Here is a 22164-nt window from a genome sequence, read left to right as displayed (position 1 = left end):
ATTTTTGCGACGAGTGACTGGTTTGGCTTGTCTTTGCCACATATAGCAAAAACAAGAAACAAAGCTTATGCTTAGGAATTTGAAATTTCTCCAACTTCCTTATTAAGCTTGTTAGTAAATACTGGTTGTCCAAATTGTAATTTCTGCTGTAATTTGTTTACTTTAAATCATGTAAATTAAATTACAACAAAAACAAATATCACTTCAAATATTACTGTATAAGTAATTCTCAGTACACCATTAATGAAATGAACACGTGGACTGCCGATGGATGTTTACAGAAATAATTCTATAAATTGTCTGAAAACATTTACCTTGTTTCATTTTGTTTATAGCATGTGTTAGAATGTGAAATTGATTAAGACATCTTCTAATCTAATAATTTAATAGAACTTCTTCTTTTTTAGTTTTACAGTTGTCTCCGGTGGGATTTAAGGCCTTTAGGGTTTGTTTATAGCATGAGTTAGAACGTGAAATTGATTAAGTCATCTCCTAATTTAATAATTTAATACAACTTCTTTTTTTTAGTTTTACAGTTGTCTCCAGTGGGATTCAATGTCTTTAGGGGGAGGGGAATGACAGTAGAGTTGAAATCTACTTGGCTGGACATGTGAGGAACTACATACCACAAGCAAATATGTTGGATTGAAATTTTGGAAGTTTATAATATTAAAAGAAGGATATGTTTAATTTTAATTGAGGAAGGAAGGAAATTCTAATCAAAAAAATTTGAAGAATGAAAATATAAATAAGGTGTTGTGAGTCTACGGTATATTTAACCAACTGTGTGTAGTTCCAAATAAAATATACAGTCGGTCACTGTAAGTGTTAAGTAAAGGTAGATTCAATAAAGGGGGGGGGGGTGGGGGAGGGGTAGTCAGCTCTCTCCACTCCCTAAAGGTACAGGTAGATTCAATGGGAGGGAGTAGCTTTTCTCACCCCTTAAACAACAAATTGGGGAAAGAATTACATTCAATTTTAACTCTATTTCAAAATCCTGGATCTGCCACTCTAAACTTAACAACTTGAAAAATAAAATTTGAGATTTTAATTTCATAGTTTATAATAACAATAATATTAACAAATCTGGATTTGGTGAAAAAAAAATAATAAAAAAAAAAATTCTGCAAACCTAAAAAAGCTAATATTTTAGTTGAGGTTTTGAGCAATACAAAGGTGTGTTTTTTTTTTTTGGATAATCATATATTTTTAGTTATTTTATGAGAGAATTGCAGAGCCTGATTTTATTGACAGTTGGCATCTATACTTTCCTATTCAATTGATTTGCTTTTTATATCAGCTACCACGTCTGCATTTCCTCAAAGTCACCCAGCAGTATTATATACAAATACTGACCAACACCAATGTTTCTACTACTATGCTTTCTGAAATTATATAAACATCTCATGAATTTTTCCTTCCTATGATCTCATCATTAAACTAAAGCACAGTACATCTGCCCTATGCCTAAACTTACCAATAATATGCAGGCCGTACATGATGGGCGAAACTGCAGCATACACTCAAGGAAATAATGGAACCGCTCGTCATATTCAAGCACATTGTTTTCTTGAGTGCTGCCTGAATGCGACAGGCAATTCCATTACTTTCTTTTATGCTAGAGGGTAAAAATCGAAATTCTGAACTTGACCTTTAACCTTTTCTTCCGAAAATTTTAATGGTGTCTTTCTACTATTATGTACCATTCCACTAAATTTTATGATGATCCATTCATTTTTTTTTTTGTGTAATCTTGCAAACAGACAGACAGAAAGCCAGACATCCTGACAGCCCCGGCCAACAGAAAGACGCCGTGGATACATCCTCTTGGCAAAGGTGCAACTACAGTATGTGAATTGGAGCATAGACTCATTCTACACCTACACACCGGTTTAAAAAAGCCTTGGCAAATTAGTTGCAGCCATATTTACAAGTCCGTAAAATTGATTAGTTCCTGAAACTCTAAAAATACACGCTAAATCTAATCAAGGGAAATGATAATAACGGTGTAAAGAGAAAGAATGGCTGTGTATACTTAGGAATTGGCAATCTCTCTGTTTGCTACATAAATCTGTATACTTTTTAAGCCAGCTAAATTGAATTAAAACAAAAAACCAAAAAATAATATTTCTTTTCCAATATACACAGTGAAAAGAGATTTTTTTAAAACATAATTTACAAATACAGGTTTCCCTCTAACTAAAAACCCTTCAAATTAAAGACTACTTTTCTGTGGTCCCATATAAACAAATGTCTATTATCGTTATTATTCTAATTAGAGACCAAAGCTGCTATAAACCATGGAAACATTTCCCCAAAAGTGGTCTTTAATTGGAGCGACAAAACAATAGAGTTTTGCTCAAAAAAAAGGTGAGACTCAGTCAGTCAGGCTTTGGCAACACGAGGTTTTCTTGGCCTTTTAGTTTAAGACCGGCTGGATGTTCAAAGCTACGATTCAGTGACAGCTTGCAAAAGCGATATGAATTGTTTCAAGAGCAAGCCGATCCATTGAATCGATAGTTATAAACAGATGACAGAACGTGCAACAGGATATCCTATCACTATCAATCTGGTTCTAAAACTGAAAGAGCATCTTTCATGGTCACTTCATCAATACAATCTAATCACTTTCACCTCCTTCGTACCACCTTACGAAATCTAGTACTTTTTACTCGAGCCCTGTAATGTGGAATTTGACCCCCATTTATATCAAGAACTTCCCGACCATATAGTCCTACACTATGAACTTACTGCTCCAGTAATGATTTTTTTGTGCTGAGTAGCGATTAATTGAAATTGAAATAAGCCTAGGCGGATCACACAACAACTTTTACCATCTCAAGGTCAAAGGCAGCTTTATTTCTATCACTTTGTTTACAAACTTTTTTTTCTTAATTTTTTGTACACAATTTATTACCTTTTTTATACGCTCATATTCATTTTTTTTTTTTATTATCATTTATTAAGTGATTCTTTCGAGACAAATTCTTTCTTCTATAGTAGATAGGGATCCTGTCAACAGTTTGTCTAGTTACTCAATTATGTTGTTGTGTATAGTAATTTAATAATTACGTAGGAATGGGGGGTGAGAAGAATGTAGCCTTCAGAGTATCAGAAACTGATTAATAGTTGCCATGATAATGATTCTCAACCAGTCCAGGATATTTTCTCAACGTATGTTGTGGTGCTGCATTCTCCATAGAATTGCGGTTTTAAAGGTGTTCTGATTATGAGCTAATAGGTGCAGTTTTTTTTTTTTTCAGTAGAGTGATATGCCACTAAAAAAATTTTATGAAGTTCAAAGTAAAATATAATAACATGAATTTATAAAGTGCATTTTATTCAGAAGTTTTAAGAAATTAGCATCCCAATAATTACTATATGCACCTGGGTACTACATCTTAATGTGAGGAGTGTAATTTCAGAGTGGAAAGAGATTTAATAATGTAATAATATATGCACTTCAACTGGTACTTGAACAGTTCAAATGGTATCTGTGCACTAGCAGATAATTGGTATTTCTTGAGTGCCAATCAAAATGAACAATTGACCAATCAGACCAATGCCAGGAATATGTGCTTGTCCCACAAACGCTGTCGTTTTACCAACGTTACCAACATATTCAAGGGGGCGGGGCTTAGTGGAAAGCGCCATAAGCATCTTATTTGATAGATACTAGTGCTTTACAAATCTACAAACTTATTACTACTTTATCTAGCAAAAGGACTATAGTGCTAATGTAATAAACATCTAGACTTGCCACAAGTCTCTTATTTTTTAATATTTTTATCATTCTGGACAGAAATCGAGTATGGGACGCCAATTAAATTAGGTATGGCACGCACTAAGTGCAATAAAGAGTGAGTAACCCAAAATTAGGGCCTGGAACCTAGGCTACTACTGTAAACAGCTAATAACACCCATTTCAAGCAATGATACGCTACATATGTAAAGCCCTCTCAAATTTTATATGACAAAAAAACCATGTGACATGCCTAAATATGGTAATGATGACATCACACCATGACCATATATAGGCACATCGTGACTATATATAATAATTGGCATACTTCTGTTTTAATTTGTCAAAAGAGAACTTGACTAAGGTCTCTACATGGTTTAAACTTAATAAACTGTCATTCAACACTTCGAAAAGTAATTACATTATTTTCAATCAGCATAATTATATTAAAACTAATGACAATTTAGTGAACAAACCCAAGGACCTCATGACACACCCTCAGAGACAGCTACAAAAAAAAAAGTTTAAAATACCTGCTTTTGCTCTATCTGATGATAGCGTTACATTTTGCGTAATGCTTTGCTCGTCTTCCACATTGAATACACTCGCAGTGCGAAGCTCCGCGAAAAACTGCATAACATCAATCGTGCTTACAAGTGTATCACGATTATCCTCAAGTAGGATACGATAATTTGGGTATTCATCAACAACTGCCATTATGCTCTTCTATAAATGAAATTGAAAAGGAAAACAGCATGAATCTCATGTATTATGAACTGAATTACATATTAAATATCTGATATATATTATGGAAGCTTAGTGGTTGGTTAAGATGTTTGCCTTCTAATCCTGGGGTCCTAGGTCCAATTCGTCGTGAGACAGCAGGACTCTTTCTCACAACTACAAACAACTCCACTCCCTAATCCTCAGAAAGAGACTTCACTGATTAAATCATCAGGTTATTTCATATATTTTAGAGGGCCCATGAAATATCAGCCGACCTTCTAGAACACTCAAGAAGGGTCACTATTCTATAATGTACTAGTAGGAGACAGAGAAATATTTATGGGCTTCTTTTCGAGATAGTACAGTACAATACATACACTGTGCATGAATTTAAAATAAATGAAATGAATTCAAACCATGCTTGGTTTATACGGTAGTTTAGGTGATTTAATTCCGGTTAATACACTCCCTTATACAAACTGTGCTACAGTGTCTCAATTTGTGGCAAAGACAAGCCAAACTGGTCACTCGTCGCAAATCGTGTTTCAGAGAAAATGGCCAAAACATGCTGGAATGTCAAATTTTTAAAAATCTATTTTATTGCACCAAACTAACCTTGATATATTCTATGCTGTTATTTTCCCCATTTTCAATGTTAAAACAATACTTTTTAGGATTTAAAGATAGTTTCTGCATGAGAAATGCCTGAAATCATAAACTTTGACGGCTAATTTTTCATATATGTTCCTTAAACAGCTGTGTGGTTAAATGCTTGTAACTTCATAAGGAAATGTCCGATTTGAATGATCTTTTTACCATATTATAGCTATTATTTTACTCTCTAACACTGTATTAATAACTCAAAATCGATTTTCGTGACGAGTGACTGGTTTGGTTTGTCTTTGCCACATTTATAGTTTTATAGTAGTAATTCCCAAAATTTACAGCATTTATATTGAAAAGAAGTTTCCTTAATACTTTACTTTGCAAAAGTAGCCTCGAAAGGATGCCCATCTCGAAAAAAAAGCATGTGTAAATTTGGCAAAAAAAAGAAACCAGGGCTTTTATTCAAGGTTTTATGGTACTCTTCTTGCTAAACAAATAAATTAACTTGAGTAACACCTTTTCTCTTATAAATAATAAAGGCTCAAATCTGAATATGTCAGGTATTAATTGGATTCGGATAGCTCGACTCCTTGTATAACTCCTACGCGAGAGTAGGCTATTAAGGAACAATATGGCTACTGTGGGACCCCAGGGGCCCAGCCAAAATTTTGAATTCAATGACATGTATGAAATCAAAAATCAAAATAAAAAAAAGAATAATAATCCGTCATAATATCATAAAAAAATAAGTTAATTAAAATACAGAATTTTCAATGATACCATTAGAACAAATCAGCATAAAAAATTCATGATGGTATCTTTATTACCAATCATAGCATATACTTAAAATACTTTTACTTGCTATACATTAAGTAAAATAGTACCTTCCAAATATATTGAGACACAAGCTTTCTTAATTCTGTGAATAAATAAATTCATTTCATTTAATTTTTAAATAAGTGAGTAACACCATTATAATATTGTTTTTGAACTTGGAAAAAAGAATTAATTTAATTACAAGCTTTCTTACTTGTTAAAAGTCCTCGCTGGTGTAACTGCAACCTAATCGATGATCAACAAAAGTGTTGTGAAGGATATAATCATTTAACAGCTCTCTGCAGGAAATCAGCAAGTCTCAGAGTTGTAATCCAGAAACCGTAAATTAGTAAGTCCTTGAGTGGTAATAGTGTACATAGCACAGACACTCAGCTATGGACAATTCCTGATCTTGGAGCTGCAGCAAGTCTACCGCAATTTTCGACTAGGACCACTCTTATGCAGTGACTATCAGGAAGTATCAACGTTGAACCATCTGTAGTAAGAACAAAACAACCATAACAATAAACATAATATCAAACAGATATCAAGGCAGCTGAATGTTAAAGAATCAACCAATCGCAATGGAACACAAATTATGTATTCATAAAGATGATTGGTGGGTGGATTTTTTTTTTTTTTAAATAAAAAGTAGAGCAACGATATTTAATATTGTAATAATATACTGTTTGCGGATGGTTATACTGCTAAAGGGAAAACAATAAGGAAATAGCAGCATTGCCCATTGTGCCCTGACCTAAATCAATGATAACCCACACAAAAACATAAGTAGATTATTAGAACAAATCCTTGATTAGACTAAACCTTAGAAATGAAGGAGGGTAGGCCTATAACAAGGATTTATTAAGGGTATTTCTTACGAAAGCCAAAAGACCTGTGTTCCTAGGCAAGCTGGTGGAGTCCAGAGGAACACCTTCTGTGGTGAGGGGGAGAAGAGGGTTCAGGGAGCTGAGCCCATAAAGCATCCTACCATGTAAATTTGGTCATTATTTTGAGTCCATGAGTGGCTTGGTTCATCAAAGTGGGTTCGCATTAAAAGGTGAACCAATGAAACCCTCCTATGTCCCACCCACTCCACTCCTTACAGGGGGACATGCAGGGATATAAAAAGGCATTTCAAGTCAATTGACCTGACCTTAAAAAGGTTGAAAACACATTCAAATGCAGCGAATCTTGTAACCTACAGTAGGTTACATTTGGCGAAATTTTGCATGTGCAATCAGCGGTCTACTGTATTATTAGTGATATCAGGAAGGTGATTGCAATATTAGTATAGTAAAGCAACCACCATTCTAAATAAAGTTCAAGCTATATAAAATAAGTCAACCCATTGTATTTAGAAGGATCACTGTTAGCACTTCTTAGGAAATATCTTTCCAGGTAGAGTCACGACCGTTTCAGTTTCTCCATTTTAATAGGTTATGACGTAAACTAGTTGTAGAACATTTGTAAATGCTCCACCATGCGAAAGGAATTGACATTATTCATGCAAATTCCCACTCATTATGATATTCAAAACTTATCCATTGTTATAAATTCCCATAAACACCTGCCATTGTTATATTCAGACAGCCAAGATATTTCGGGAATAAAAGTAACCGCAAACTCTTTCATATTCTATATAACTGTACTTGCTGTAATTCATAACTAATTTATTTAAACCAGCAATTCATAAAACAGCATTAAGATACAGTACTTAATTTACAATTCTATACCACTATTGATTCTGGATACAGTATTAATTATTTATTAAAATATAAAGTTCAATTCTTATGTTTTATCTATCTTGTAAGACAGAAGCTTTGATTGCTTCCTTAATTCTTTACTGAATATGTGAGTAGACCTTAAGCCACTTGTACGACCATCATACGATGAATACAACTTCGCATCCTATGAGCGCAAGACGATGTCATCTGCTAATTGTCCGTGGCAGCCTGAATGGATCGTCATTGAAAACAATGCGCTGTGTGCAAGCCATTGTGTTCTTCATGGAAATGTGTAGGACGACGCCTATCACATGCAGTGAGTACGGCAACACAATCAAATTTAACTACTACCATAAATTTAATAATACATTTGTTTGATGACCAAACATTATCAATGAAACTACAGTACACGTATGAGTAACAAATGGGAATGAATTGACTATTCCAACTAGAATTTTATATTTAACATGCGAGTGGCCTTTAACACAAACAAACTTAACTACCAGATATATTAATATACGTGGCCAGGTCTAGTTGAGATTTTGTTTGATGACTAAACATTATCAATGAAACTACCGATAACAAATTATCAATGAAACCAACAGGACATACGTGAGTAACAATGGAAATGAATTGACAAATTTGGCTAGAACTGTATCAGAGTAAATATATACATACACCATGCGCCATTGGACACACATGCATTTTGACCTTTTACGCTCGCCTTAAATACTTCCACCATCAATCCAGTGGTGTCTGTCTACTATAAAGTGTTTTATCACTTCCACCATCAATCGAGTGGTGTCTGTCTACTATAAAGTGTTTTATCATGTCAGATGTATTCATAAGATTTCGCATATTAATAACAGGTAGGATGAGGCAGCACTCTGAGACTAACTTTATAAAGATGTAATTGGGTCCGCCCAAGGTGATGACCTCAGAGCCTCACTGCTGTTCTTGTTCTTGTTACCAAAACTTTAAAAGCGTCCAGCGTCGCCATATTTGAACAGAGGTTTGCAGGAAATTTTGTACACATAAATTTGAGGAGATTTCCAACAAACACTCATCGCCCTTTTTAAAAGTCGAACCCAAGGGTTCCCCTACACCTACAAGACAAAACAGGGGTTTCACTGTCTGCAAGGACTGTATAGTAAATTACTGCCATTACCACAACAGTAATAGGGAACGTCGCATGGATGGCGCAGTTGTTTAAGGATGTGTTCAAATGAATTTAAGGTTGTGAGTTCGAATCGCATCTTGGTATTCAATTTTTTTTTCCAAATTTTAAGAAATTTAATTTTTTTCAATTTTAAGATATTTTAATTTTAAACAAATGAACATTCTAAATAATACTTTTTTTTGTACAAATAAACACCCAAATTATTAAAAAATTTCTATCTTATTAGCTCTTCCAAAAAACCCAAAATAATAACTTGTGCCTGTACCGTATTTAAGTGTGGAGGAATGCGCGGTCTGTAAGCAAGTCACTCTTTTTTTACTAGACACAAGCTTTCATTGCCAATTACATATTTAAAGTATAGCCTCAGGGTGCTGCCTCAACGTTACCTGTTATCAATACCGTATTTATTCAGACTAACAGGACTACTTTTTTTAATCACTCCAGTGTCATGTATTAAAGTTTTTCTATGTGCTATCAATTTGATTTAAAAAAAAAGTATTACTTGCTCACTCAATGCAAATACCTTCTCAATGCAAATTAGGCCTACTTCAGTGGCAGATTCAGAGGGGGAGGGGGATGGGCTCAGCCAGCCTGCAACCCCCGCCCATAATTTTAAAAATTGTAAAACGTTTTTTAACCATTTTAGTTATATGATTTTAAGTGCATTTTTAGCAACTGGCAAATCAATTCGTAGTTCACGTGCTTGATTGATGACAATAAAAAAGTGTTTAGTTCACGTGCTTGATTGATGACAATAAAAAAGTGTTTAATTCTTGCTTCCTGTATTTACTAACACAGTCATTTGACTGTGTTTCACAATCTGTGATAATAAACGTTAATTAATATTTGCTTTTATATAATATTATTAACTTTCTATTGGAAATTAGAAAGGCAATTTGACCTCGTTACATCAATATAAGCAGATGCATACAATTGAAACTATTTCTTTCATAGACCCAGATGAATACAGTATCTAGGCATTTTAAAATAGGGAGGGGAGGGACAATGGGGTAGGGAAGTTCAGTGGGGGGCATCGATGATTATATGAGGAGGTGCTACCTCGCAACATAAGATGATATGAAGTATTTTTTAACTACTTGAGCAAGATTTTTTTTGCTTCATACATTGGGGTGTGGGGTGGGCGGTAAGTTTTTTTTTTTTTTGGCTGGGGGGAGTGGCCATTCCCCGCAAACCGCCCTGTTCAACTGAGTTTATTGCGTGTTGGGCTGGGTTTGGTAGTTTTTTACGCTCATTTCACTTGGGAGACCTGGAAATACTAACTACAGTGGAGGATATAGATAGCTTAAGTGCTACAGAATTACTGTACCAAGGAACAAGTATTCAAGCACCAAGTAACCAATTTAAGGATTTTCATAGTAAAGTCTGTAAATCTGAGAAAAAAATCTGAATCTTTTGATCTTTGTTTTATTGTAATAATAATAACTTTATTGGATCTTAAATGAGCAATTTAACGTTTTTAATTACTGTTTTTAAATTTTAACATACTGTTAAACACATTCATGTTTCATTATATTCAAACACTTAAATTCAAATATTTCGACATAATTTAAAAGTTCACTTCAAATCAAATAATTATAATGATAAAATCATTCAATAATAATTATGATTACATACTACAAAAATATCATGAATACATCACTTAACAGACCATGTACAGACTAACTGAATTTAAAATATCTTAAGGTTTTGTTCATGCAATGTCAGAAGAATATCGTGAAGAGTAGAAAGTCACGAAATTTTTTCTTTTGGCACATAATCAGAAAAGATGGGTTTCAACGGCTTCTGCTTGACGGCAAAATGGACGGAAGGAGATGAGTTGGACAGCCAAGAGTTGCCTGGTCAGGAAACGTCAAGGGATAGGGCGGCAGGAGCCACGACAGGTGCGTCAGGATGGCGCAGGACAAGAGATGCAGGTCCATGTCAGCCAAACGTCTGGGAGCAGAGGACCCCCAAGGTCAGATAAAGAAGTTCACTATAAGCAAACGGAAGCTTACGGATTCCCAATATATTTTGTTAGCAGTGACGTATCTAGGGGTTTTCAACTACTTTTACATAAATTCATTTTCCAGTGTGTGGGGGTGGTAGTAGGGGGCAATACTGGGAGGACTTGAGCTATTTTCTGGAGGGCCTGTACCCCTCCCCATCCCCTAGATAACGATTTGTTAATCTGTAAAATGCTGTCTTCATAAAATTCATTGCTATATATTTAGACTAACAGCCACCCAATATATTTCTAAAACATTTCATCATATCATTCTTGTGATTTTATATTTTAGATGTTGTTTTTGCTATTTCAGTTTTTCCTGTAATTGGGAACAGAGTGTTCCTGTTGGACAATAGTTTGTTTGAAATAAAAATTAAATAGTCATATAATATATCACTACAACATCAATTTAAACATTGCCAAATTACAAAATAAAGGAAATAACATCACCAGTCTACTTGAAAAAGCGAACGGATCATTCGCGAAACGTAGTGTGAGTACTATTGTTTTTTATTTTGTTGGATCAACACTAATGAAAAATTTCATACAAATTATATTTGGATCCAAATGAATTTATTTCAAAAGGAAAAATGTTTTTCTCATTCGAACTCTGCAAAAAGAAAGAGAAGGCCCATTTTTATGTTTGTCAGTTTTTGATAAGTTCCATGGCAAAATGTGATTGTAATTTACTGAATTAATTGTGAATTTTTGGAATTTATTTCCTCTTTTTAGATGGTTAATTTAGGCATAGCACTATTTTACTAGTTGCTAAAGTAACTCCCATGAGGTTTAATACAATAACACAGGATTTGTAGTACAGTACTGTAATTGAATGGAATTCCATTACCACCCACTATGCCTAACATGCTATGGTGCTGACGTGTTCCTGTTGGACGATTGTTTGTTTGAAATAAAAATTAAATAATCATATAATACATCACTACAACATCAATTTAAACATTGCCAAATTACAAAATAAAAGGAAAAAAATGTTTTTCTCATTCAAACTCTGCAAAAAGAAAGAGAAGGCCCATTTTTATGTTTGTCAGTTTTTGATAAGTTCCATGGCAAAATATGTGATTGTAATTTACTGAATTAATTGTGAATTTTTGGAATTTATTTCCTCTTTTTAGATGGTTAATTTAGGCATAGCACTATTTTACTAGTTGCTAAAGTAACTCCCATGAGGTTTAATACAATAACACAGGATTTGTAGTACAGTACTGTGTTTGAATGGAATTCCATTACCACCCACTATGCCTAACATGCTATGGTGCTGAAAAGGGGAATCCCCTAACTGATTCAATGTCAATAAAACGCGCATGTAATTGTTCCTTACTATTTTCTACACAACTTGCTACATAATAACAAACATACCTGTACACAAGCAGTTTGCTTTAAAAGCGAATTTTTACACGCACATTTACATCCTTTTTCCTATTCTTATCAAATACTGCTTGATAATTTCGCTTTCGATTATATTGTTTTTGAATTATTGTACTTGAAAAAAAAAAATTCTTTAGAAATTTTGCTTCAATAATGACAAGGGTATTATAGAGTTGAATTTAGCGTTTCATTATGTACGTAATGCCTACCACTGTATTATTAAAATTTTTTCTTTTCTTTCATTAATGTGTGTTAACTACATAGGTTGATACTTCAGCCAATTACAGCCTTTCTCTGACAATCTGCCTATGGTTGTCATGTGATTAGGTTTGGATGCTTTCATTCTTATTTAAAATGTCAGAATTAAATCTGCTCGGGCGCAAAACATATTTACACTAAATAAAAAAATTAATTTGTTCCCCTTCCCTGCTCTCTTCCGTTATTGCTTCCCCTTGTTTATTTTTTTCCGCATTGCAATCCTTTGCTACAATAGTAGCCATTATTGCATTATGTTTTTGTAAACATTTTTGGGCACTAAATCGTCAGAGGTCTCGGTGCCACAGCCTACACTTTTCATAATTTGAAATGGAATCGGACCTTAAGTGATTTCCAAAATCTCTTTATATGAAATAAAGAATAAGTAATGTTTAGAAAACAAACTAAAACAAATGTCTTACCATGTAAGTACGTATAAATGTACAATATGATTGCATGAACATAATCATGTCTAGTGCGTCGCAGTATGTGAATGTGGTTCTGTTGTTTGTTCTGCTATGATGAAAGTTCTTTCCTGTCTCTTTGAAAATTAGCACATGTAGATAACGTGTATAATTATGTTCTGTATGTTTACGCATTGTTCTGTATGTACATATCAAAATCTACTTATTAAAACACATGAAGAATAGGCCTAAGTTAATTTTTAATGTATAAAAATAATTTTGTTTTTTAATCACTTATTTAATAATTCATTATATAAATTACTTGATAAATTAATTAATATTAAAATATTAGAATATACGTGTACATAGTAGATAGTATATAATAGTATTAGAAATAAGACAGTTTTATGGTAGAATAAGAAATAGGAAAATATAGGTTGATAGTTTAGGGTGTTTGCCCAATAGTTTAAATATTTCATACAGAAATTGCAACAAAATAACTTGGTGATGTATTCAAGCAGAATATGGCCTCTCATCATACAATTGGTCATTTATAACTTTACCCTAGTCAATTGGACTTGACCTCTCTCATACTATGAATCTATGATTGAGAGTTTTAAACCTACGTCTTGAAGTTTGTAATATCTTAATTAGCAACTTTTTGGTAAACAAGTTATTAAATCATAGAGAAAGAATTTCTCTATGATCCAATCAGAAATTCTAAAAGTATGGGGTGACTTAATCGAACCACATCCCCATTACCTCAAGACGTATAATAGGAAAACACCCCACCTCACTGAATCAGATAGAGAAGTGATCAGACACCAGAGAGAACAGATCAAGAACTGACCCCACTCTGACTCTGAATGGGTTCAACTCTAATAACATCTGAGTATTACCTGGAGTTAGTAGTCAATTGTGTATTATGTACAGTGGAATAGTTGATGCTGAATAAAACTTTGCAGTATATTGGTACAAAAGAACTGTGTTTACCTCTCATTGAAAGTCACCTGCGACCAACCGACCAACCACAATATTACACAATGCATTAATATTCTTTTAAGCCCTGCCCCTTCGGCATTGTTGCTATAAGGCCCACAAATCAATAGCGTAAATGTACGTATTCATGTGCGTTTGTGGAATAATACATGTTTTTGTGCGATGCACATTGCTGGCCCTGTCCTGGTTAGTTTTTAAGTTTTGGGGTTTTCGTGTTAACTTGCGCGTGGTGACCCACGACCTTCAACAAACCAGTGAGTTTTTTTCTCCCCCACCCCCCAACTGTGGGTGTTTGAGAGTATGCTGGGCATTCGGTACGTGCAGCGCATTGAGTTGGGCCAGGCATCGCTTCGTATTAATTCTTCTGATGCAAAACGCATGGCAATTATCTTATTGTAATTACTGACTTATTGTTATTACGACTAACGTATCTACTGTACTATTTTAATTTATAGTATTATGAATATTTTACTTTATTTATTTATTTGTTATTTATTTATTTATTCATTTCATATTTAATTTTTTATATATATCTTTTATTTTAAATTTATAATATACTGTATGTGTATGTGTGTGTGCATGCTTGCATGTGTGTGTGTTTGTGTGTGTGTGTGTGTGTGTGTGTGTGTGTTCAGTATTATTACTATTGTTGTTATCATTGTTATTATTATTACTATTATTATTATTATTTATTATTATATTATTATTTATTATTTATTATTGGTGGTCATGTCTTAAAGTTTGTTTTACAAACTTATTTTGACTTCCTACCGCACACTTCTTTTTTTATTTTTTTATTTATAAAATGTAATTTCAACTGTAATATATATCATTGATTAATATATATTTTATGTGTGTGTGGTAAAAAACAATAAAACAAACAAAACAAACCCAGGCTACTACGACTATTCCAGTCAACTGAACAGCAACTAGAATCCATTACTTTATTCGTGATTATTCGCTAAAGGAAGAGCTACAAAACCTCCTGCGTTTATGAATTCACAAGAACGAACGTTAAATTTGATTGACACCCTGAAACAGAAAGGCCTATTAAACAATCTGATCAAGTCACGTCTCCATGGCTCGTGAGGTATTCAATAGAACTGACTGATCAAGTCACGTCTCCGTGGCTCGAAAGGTATTCAATTTAACAATTCCACCACATTAAGCGGCACCTCTTGAACTGCTTCCAACATACCACAGAACATGATTTATGGGGAGGGATGTTTATAGAATTAGTGAACAATAGACTATTGTATAGCCTATTACTACAGTAATATATATTCTTTTTTTCGTTTTGAAACCCATGCTATTGAACTGTTATATGTGAGCTGAGATGTAGCCTAAATGTTTCACCCGATCATTTATTTTGCTGTAAATTCATTTCTAGTCTAGTAGTATTTATAAACCTTGTACCCGTAGTTTTAGTTTCCATTTTGATGTTTTCTCTGTTTGTCTTGTGATTTCTGTGAAGGCGATCTGCCACCCTGGAATATGTTTTATGTGATTTCCTTAATATTTGTATCTACAATGAAAATAAAAAGATCAAACATCTCATAATGTTACCTTCACACAGTTATTTTCTATCAATATTGATTGTCAATATTTATAACAACCGTGATGCAGAAACCCTGTTTATAAACGAGAACTAGAAACTGCAAGTATATTTAGGTAAACAGGTATGAATGTATACACTCTACCATGCTATGCTATGCTATGGTGCAGCAGATTGGTTTCAACCTGATTTTGGGGGGGGGGGGGATGGCGGGCTCAACTACAGAAAATCCCTATTCTGATGAAAGTCTATGGTCATTACCTTGGCACAAGGTAAATAATTTGCCATCTTGGGAATACTGCAGCCTCTGCGCACAGGTTCTACAATATGCTTAGAACTATAATTGCTAGAAAAATTATGCTTGGGGAAAAAGGAAGCATAAAACAAGCATAAAACAAATAGAAGGAAGATTTTTGAAGACAGATTTTTTGAGTCTTAAAAAATTAATTGTGTATATACTGTGCTTTCTCTGAAAAAAAGCCTACAGTATGCTAAGAAGAAGCCCATGGCTTCTTTTCGAGGCTAATTTTGCAAACTAAAGAAGGGGCTTCAATTCGAGATGGACTCCATCTCGAGATTAAGCCCACTGGGCTTCAATTCGAGGTTTTACGGTATACTGTAGCTCAAAAAATACAGCATTGGTAAAGCTGTCCAAAAGCAATTTATAGCAGCGTTATTTGCTATAGCAGATCTTCTACTAATTATGCTACTTATAAATTGATATCGATATTGGTCTGATGTAGCAGTTTAAAACCTTAAATAGCAACATTTGTATAGTATTAAATATCGGTTAGTTGTTGTCGACTTTTAATGAGTAGTATGCACAGTTCCTTTTAGTTCACTGCAAACTTTTATTCACACAAACTGTACATTGGTTACAATCAGCTAAACTCCAGGTTTCAGATGTTAGAGAACCCTTTTAGAGTGGAGTCAGCTCAGCCCTGTACTTTTCTTCTGTGTACTCCTAACTACTGAATACAGACTACTGACTGACTACTCCTGATTCAGTGATATGGGGGTGTTTGCATATTATACTTTAGGTAATGGGGGTGTGTCTCAAGTAAGTCACCCCATACTTTTAGAGTTTCTGATTGGATCATAGAGAAATTCTTTCTCTATGATTTAGTAACTTGTTTACCAAAAAACTGGTAATTAATTATCACAAACTTCAGAGCTTAGGCTCAGAACTGACAATCATAGACTCATAGTGTGAGAAAGGCCAAGTCCAACTGCCTAGGGTAAAGTTATACAATGTCCAGTTATATTATTTGATTATCTGTATACTCAAGTTGACCATTAAAACTTTCAAACTAATTTAAGTCATTTATCAGGTGAAGGGTATCGATTCCAATGGTTATGCAAGTTAATACCATTGAACATTAATACTACATTACAATAGGCCACTGGAGTCTGACCACTCAGCACCTTTATTTATTTATTCAACTTCCTTTATACTGGATGGCACGCTCAATGCAAATGCACTGGTTTTCATTCTGGTCCAGTTATAACATAAAAAATACAAAAGTGATAAAATGAAAAGGAAAATATAAGGAAATTTTAACAAAAAGGACTTAATTACAAAATAGAGATTAATTATTTTAGAGCATTTTTTAGAAATTTAGTCTTTTTAATGTTTAGTGTCAGTTGATTTTCATTAAACCAATTAACAATTTTGTCAAGATTATGCTTTAATTCATTCTGAAGTGTTAGTGTGTCCAATGAACTACATAGCAAAGTGGTGTCATCAGCGTACATAACAGATTTACATGAAACACTGTTTGGGAGAGAATTAACATAAATTATAAAAAGCAGCGGTCCCAGTATGGATCCTTGTGGGATACCAATAAAAACATTTTTACAATCTGACTTAATACAAACAATTTGTGACCGATTACTTAAATATGAATTAAACCAATCTAGGGCGACATCACTAATACCATATTTTCTGAGCTTATCAATTAAAATAATGTGATTGACTGTGTCGAAGGCCTTTTTCAGATCAAGAAAAAGGGCTGCAGTTACATTACCTTTGTCAGTGTTTTTGAGAATATAATAATAATAATAATAATAGTGTAGTTTTATATAGCGCACAAATCCATCTAATGTAAGATGCTCAGGGCGCTTGAAATGTGGACTAGGAACTCGATCAATGACTTTCTTCGCCCCTAAGGGTCCCTTCGTGTCTGTGCTACCCGGTAACCCGGTACCAGCAACTCTCGTCGTCCACCACATGGGCTGTCTGTTCCAGTACACCGGGGTATCCCCCTACTCTTCTCGAAGGATGTACAGGGTTCTTTATAGTGCACACGAGCCATTGTATACACTGGGCCTACAGTATAGTCCTTATCCGAGAAGAATTGTTCTACCACCAGAACCATAGGCGAGCGTGCCGTTCGAACCAGCGCCGATATTATGGCTATAGCTTGCGGCGCCCCTGCTAACCGCTCGGCAATTCGACTCACCGAACATCAAGCAAAGTGGTTTGACTGGAGTGGTTTTTCTTAAATCCAGATTGAGATTCGTTTAGGATATTATTTTTAGTAAAATATTTATATAATTGATCATGAACTGCCCGTTCAAGGATCTTAGAAATCATAGGTAAGACAGAGATGGGCCTATAGTTATTTGGGTCACTCTTATCACCTTCCTTAAAAATGGGGGTGACTTTTGCACATTTCCATTCATCAGGAAATAAAGATGTTAACAATGACAGATTGAAAATATATGATAGAGAATCACAAATTACAGGTGCAGCAAGTTTGAGTAATTTACAATCAATCCCATCAAGACCTTTTAACTGGAAGAAAATTTACAAATTTCATCGAAAACAAACTCTTTAGTGATAATTTAAAGTTCAAACTTATCTAAAACAAACTTTATGCTTGTATTCAGGGAAGTTAGAAGCAAGATTAATTCCGACAAGTAAAGTGGCTATTGAAAATATTAGCGGTTTCCTTATCATTTGATGTGTATCCATCTATAGTACAAACTTTGTTGATCTTTTGATTATTTCTAGGAATTCATTTATGAATAGTGTCCCAGAGCTTGAATAGTCCTTACCATGGAAGAAGTTAGGTGAGACAAACGACATTAATCAGTGGCGGATCTGGGGGGGGGAGGTTTTAGGGGTTCGGACAAATTTTGTGACAAAACCTTGTCTACACTATCAAACTTTATGTGAAAAAAAAAATGTGATGTGCCTATATATGGGTACGATGACGTCATATCACACATCATCCAATTGTATAAAAAAAAAGTTGAACGTGTTCAACTCTATGTTCCATCACATTTTATGCGATGATTTTTTGATGAAATTTGATAGTGTAGACAAAGCTTAAGAATGAGACAAAAATTACCTGACCTTTTTCAAGAGGGAGAAAAGCTTGAATGAAGAACATAAATATAATACATACTCCAAGTATCACACTCCAGGTAACAGATTTTTTACCAGGTATAGTCTGGCATAGGGCTGGTGCAAGTATTTTCCGGAGAAAGAAAGAGTGACTGACCTTGTCCACGGCTAGAAAGACATAAATCAATCAATTAATCTATCAATAAGTTTATTAAATAATGCATAGTATATTCGACCGCCTGAGTATTCAAAGCACACAATACCCATCAACTCGATAAATATAATAGGCATAGTCATTGTTTTTCATATTGTATTTATATAAATGTCTTTGGGTTTCATGCACTTTATTCACGAAGGAATAACAATCTCATTTCATCTGTCATGGTATTGATAAGAAATTTAGAAAAATTTACTTTTCTATCATTTTTCAATACACTGTCTCATACATTATTTAAAAATAGGCTCCCGGCGGGAGCGTGTGTCTACTGCCTTATACAGGAGCTGTCTCTTATACACATCTAGATGTGTATAAGAGACAGGTATAGTCCTTATCCGAGAAGAATTGTTCTACCACCAGAACCATAGGCGAGCGTGCCGTTCGAACCAGCGCCGATATTATGGCTATAGCTTGCGGCGCCCCTGCTAACCGCTCGGCAATTCGACTCACCGAACATCAAGCAAAGTGGTTTGAGTAGAGTGGTTTTTCTTAAATCCAGATTGAGATTCGTTTAGGATATTATTTTTAGTAAAATATTTATATAATTGATCATGAACTGCCCGTTCAAGGATCTTAGAAATCATAGGTAAGACAGAGATGGGCCTATAGTTATTTGGGTCACTCTTATCACCTTCCTTAAAAATGGGGGTGACTTTTGCACATTTCCATTCATCAGGAAATGAAGATGTTAACAATGACAGATTGAAAATATATGATAGAGAATCACAAATTACAGGTGCAGCAAGTTTGAGTAATTTACAATAAATCCCATAAGACCTTTAGCTTTACTGGAAGAAAATTTACAAATTTCATTGAAAACAAACTCTTTAGTGATAAATTAAAATTCAAACTTATCTAAAACATTACAATCATTTCGTAAAACATTATTCTTGTATTCAGGGAAGTTAGAAGCAAGATTAATTCCGACAGAAGTAAAGTGGCTATTGAAAATATTAGCGGTTTCCTTATCATTTGATGTGTATCCATCTATAGTACAAACTTTGTTGATCTTTTGATTATTTCTAGGAATTAATTTATGAATAGTGTCCCAGAGCTTGAATAGTCCTTACCATGGAAGAAGTTAGGTGAGACAAACGACATTAATCAGTGGCGGATCTGGGGGGGGGGGGGGGGGGGGGGGGAGGTTTTAGGGGTTCGGACAAATTTTGTGACAAAATGTGAAGCCCCCCCCCCCAACAGATCTCCCTTTCTTTTTGGGGTTTTTAGAAACATTTTGAACATCCATCTTTCAAATCCTGGATCAGCCCAGGCTGTTAATTTGTTTTACATGTCAGTGTACTTTAGTTGCTGCAATATAGCTGCAACGAGTCCTCAGGGACCCAGCTAAAATTTCTAAATTATAATTTTAACTTGAGTTACCGCAAAAATGCATAAAATTACTTTAATATTTCCTTACGATTGGTAGAAGGAAATATGTTTGTGGCCTTCAACAAGCTGTTGATGCCCATTATAATGCTGTAATTTCCTCTACAGCATGAGAAAAAAAAATTAATTGCACATCAATAGTGTCTTAACCTTGATATCAGATTTATGCACTAAACTAAACTAGGTCACTTAGAACATTGAACTTCCTATACTGTAAACGGAACCTTGTCCATAATAAATTTTTATTCAATAATATTTCACAAGGGTGACCTATCCAGCATGATGACGGTTGGTTGAGGATCGAAAACGTTCAATTCTGTGACCCACCGATCAGGGCTACCTGGCTTTTGAACAAAAATCAAGGGATCCAGCCCCGCAAGAAAAAAGGGGGGAGGGGGTGCGCGTATTGTGTGAGTGAGGGTCTCAGGGAAGAAACTTTGGTAGGGGGAACAAGGGGAGAATTCACTTAAGCCTCTAGCACTTTATTAATGTTAACTTGTATTGCCAGTTTTTGAAAATAAAAAAATACAAAAATAGAGGGGACGTACACCCCTTATGCCCCCCCCCCCTAAATCCGCCACTGAAAATGTCAATACTAATACTGTAACATACAATGATTGTCGGCAATCGTAAATTTGGGGAAACTGTAACCAAAAATGAGAATTATGTTCAAAGTTGGACATAATTGCTACGTAACTATAGCCAATCAGAAGATGATTAACAATGAAGTTTGGCTCAGCTCCAAAGCCCTCAGCCAATCACAAAATACCTTCTATGCCATTTGTCCAATGTAAATGGTAAACAACTTGCAAGTATGGCGTTAACCATGTTGAACAGAAGTTCATCTAATGATAAATCTGAGCCTGTTGCATGTTGAAGTATGTATTATATTATCTTGTGATGCATGTTGTAAAAATAGGCTCCCAGCGGGAGCGTGTGTCTACTGCCTTATACAGGAGATTTTGTTTTTTTAAATTTTATCTTATGTTCTTCAATATGCAGATGTGTGTATTGTATTGTATCTGAAATTTTCTTTCATAACAATATTCTGTATAGGCCTACTACTATATTACACTAAAAACATTTTAAAAATGAGTAACTCTTGGAGTTACCACGTTATGTCGTTGATCACGAATAGTACTACCATGTTCTAGAGGGCGTCCTTCAAATGACGGTAAAATGCGTTTGTGGCGAACGCGTGCTGCGTCTCTATAACACGTGTTCGAGTTTCGAACGCAATTTTGTTCGAGTTCCGACGCTATTTGATTGTCAATAGAGCGCCCCCCCTACCTCGTGGTAGTAGTACCAATCATGCCTAAATCGGAATTAAACTTTTCCGCCATCTTTAATCGCTACATCATGACATAGTGTCTACGCCCCCGTTGGGGACAGTAGACACAAAAATCAAGAGTACGGTTGTGCCACTGTGTAAACAGCTTAAAGAAATTTAAGGAATGTACAACTCTGTGAAAAACCACAAATACGAATTCTCAGTTACATGAGGTTTCCGTTGAAGCTGATGAACAATAGATCTCAGTGATGGTGGTACTAGTTCAAGTACTGTAATCAAAAGTACACTGAATCTGTTCAAAGGTACGTATGTGGTTACATGTGACGTTAAAAATAGTATGGTACTGTATCTTGTTCTAAAAATATGTACTTTTAAGCAATAAAATATGTACTTTTAAGCAATGTGCAACTCTGTGGAAAACGACAAATACGAATTCTCAGTTTACATGAGGTTTCCGTTTAAGCTGATGAATATAATAGATCTCAGTGATGGTACAGTACGTGTGTGGTTACATGTA

General features: G+C 34.6%; 1 protein-coding gene across 2 annotated transcripts in view; it reads right to left on the bottom strand.

Annotated features, from left to right (window-relative positions):
* LOC117110014 (caspase recruitment domain-containing protein 11-like) overlaps positions 1 to 22164 on the bottom strand; it is a 56390-nt gene that overhangs the window by 30044 nt on the left and 4182 nt on the right. For both annotated transcript variants that reach the window (XM_033252560.1, XM_033252561.1), the window contains exons 2-3: positions 6105 to 6386; positions 4276 to 4468 (exon numbers count right to left, since the gene is read on the bottom strand). In XM_033252560.1, the coding sequence (XP_033108451.1) occupies positions 4276 to 4459 (184 nt within the window). In that variant the 5' untranslated portion in view covers positions 4460 to 4468; positions 6105 to 6386. The remainder of the gene's footprint in view (positions 1 to 4275; positions 4469 to 6104; positions 6387 to 22164) is intronic.

This window comes from Anneissia japonica, unplaced genomic scaffold (assembly GCF_011630105.1).
Source record: "Anneissia japonica isolate Jap-2015-1 unplaced genomic scaffold, ASM1163010v1 scaffold4031_len268452_cov156, whole genome shotgun sequence".
NCBI lineage: Eukaryota > Metazoa > Echinodermata > Crinoidea > Comatulida > Comatulidae > Anneissia > Anneissia japonica.
The sequence above is the reverse complement of the archived record's forward strand: the minus strand, read 5'-3'. Positions and strand labels throughout refer to the sequence as shown.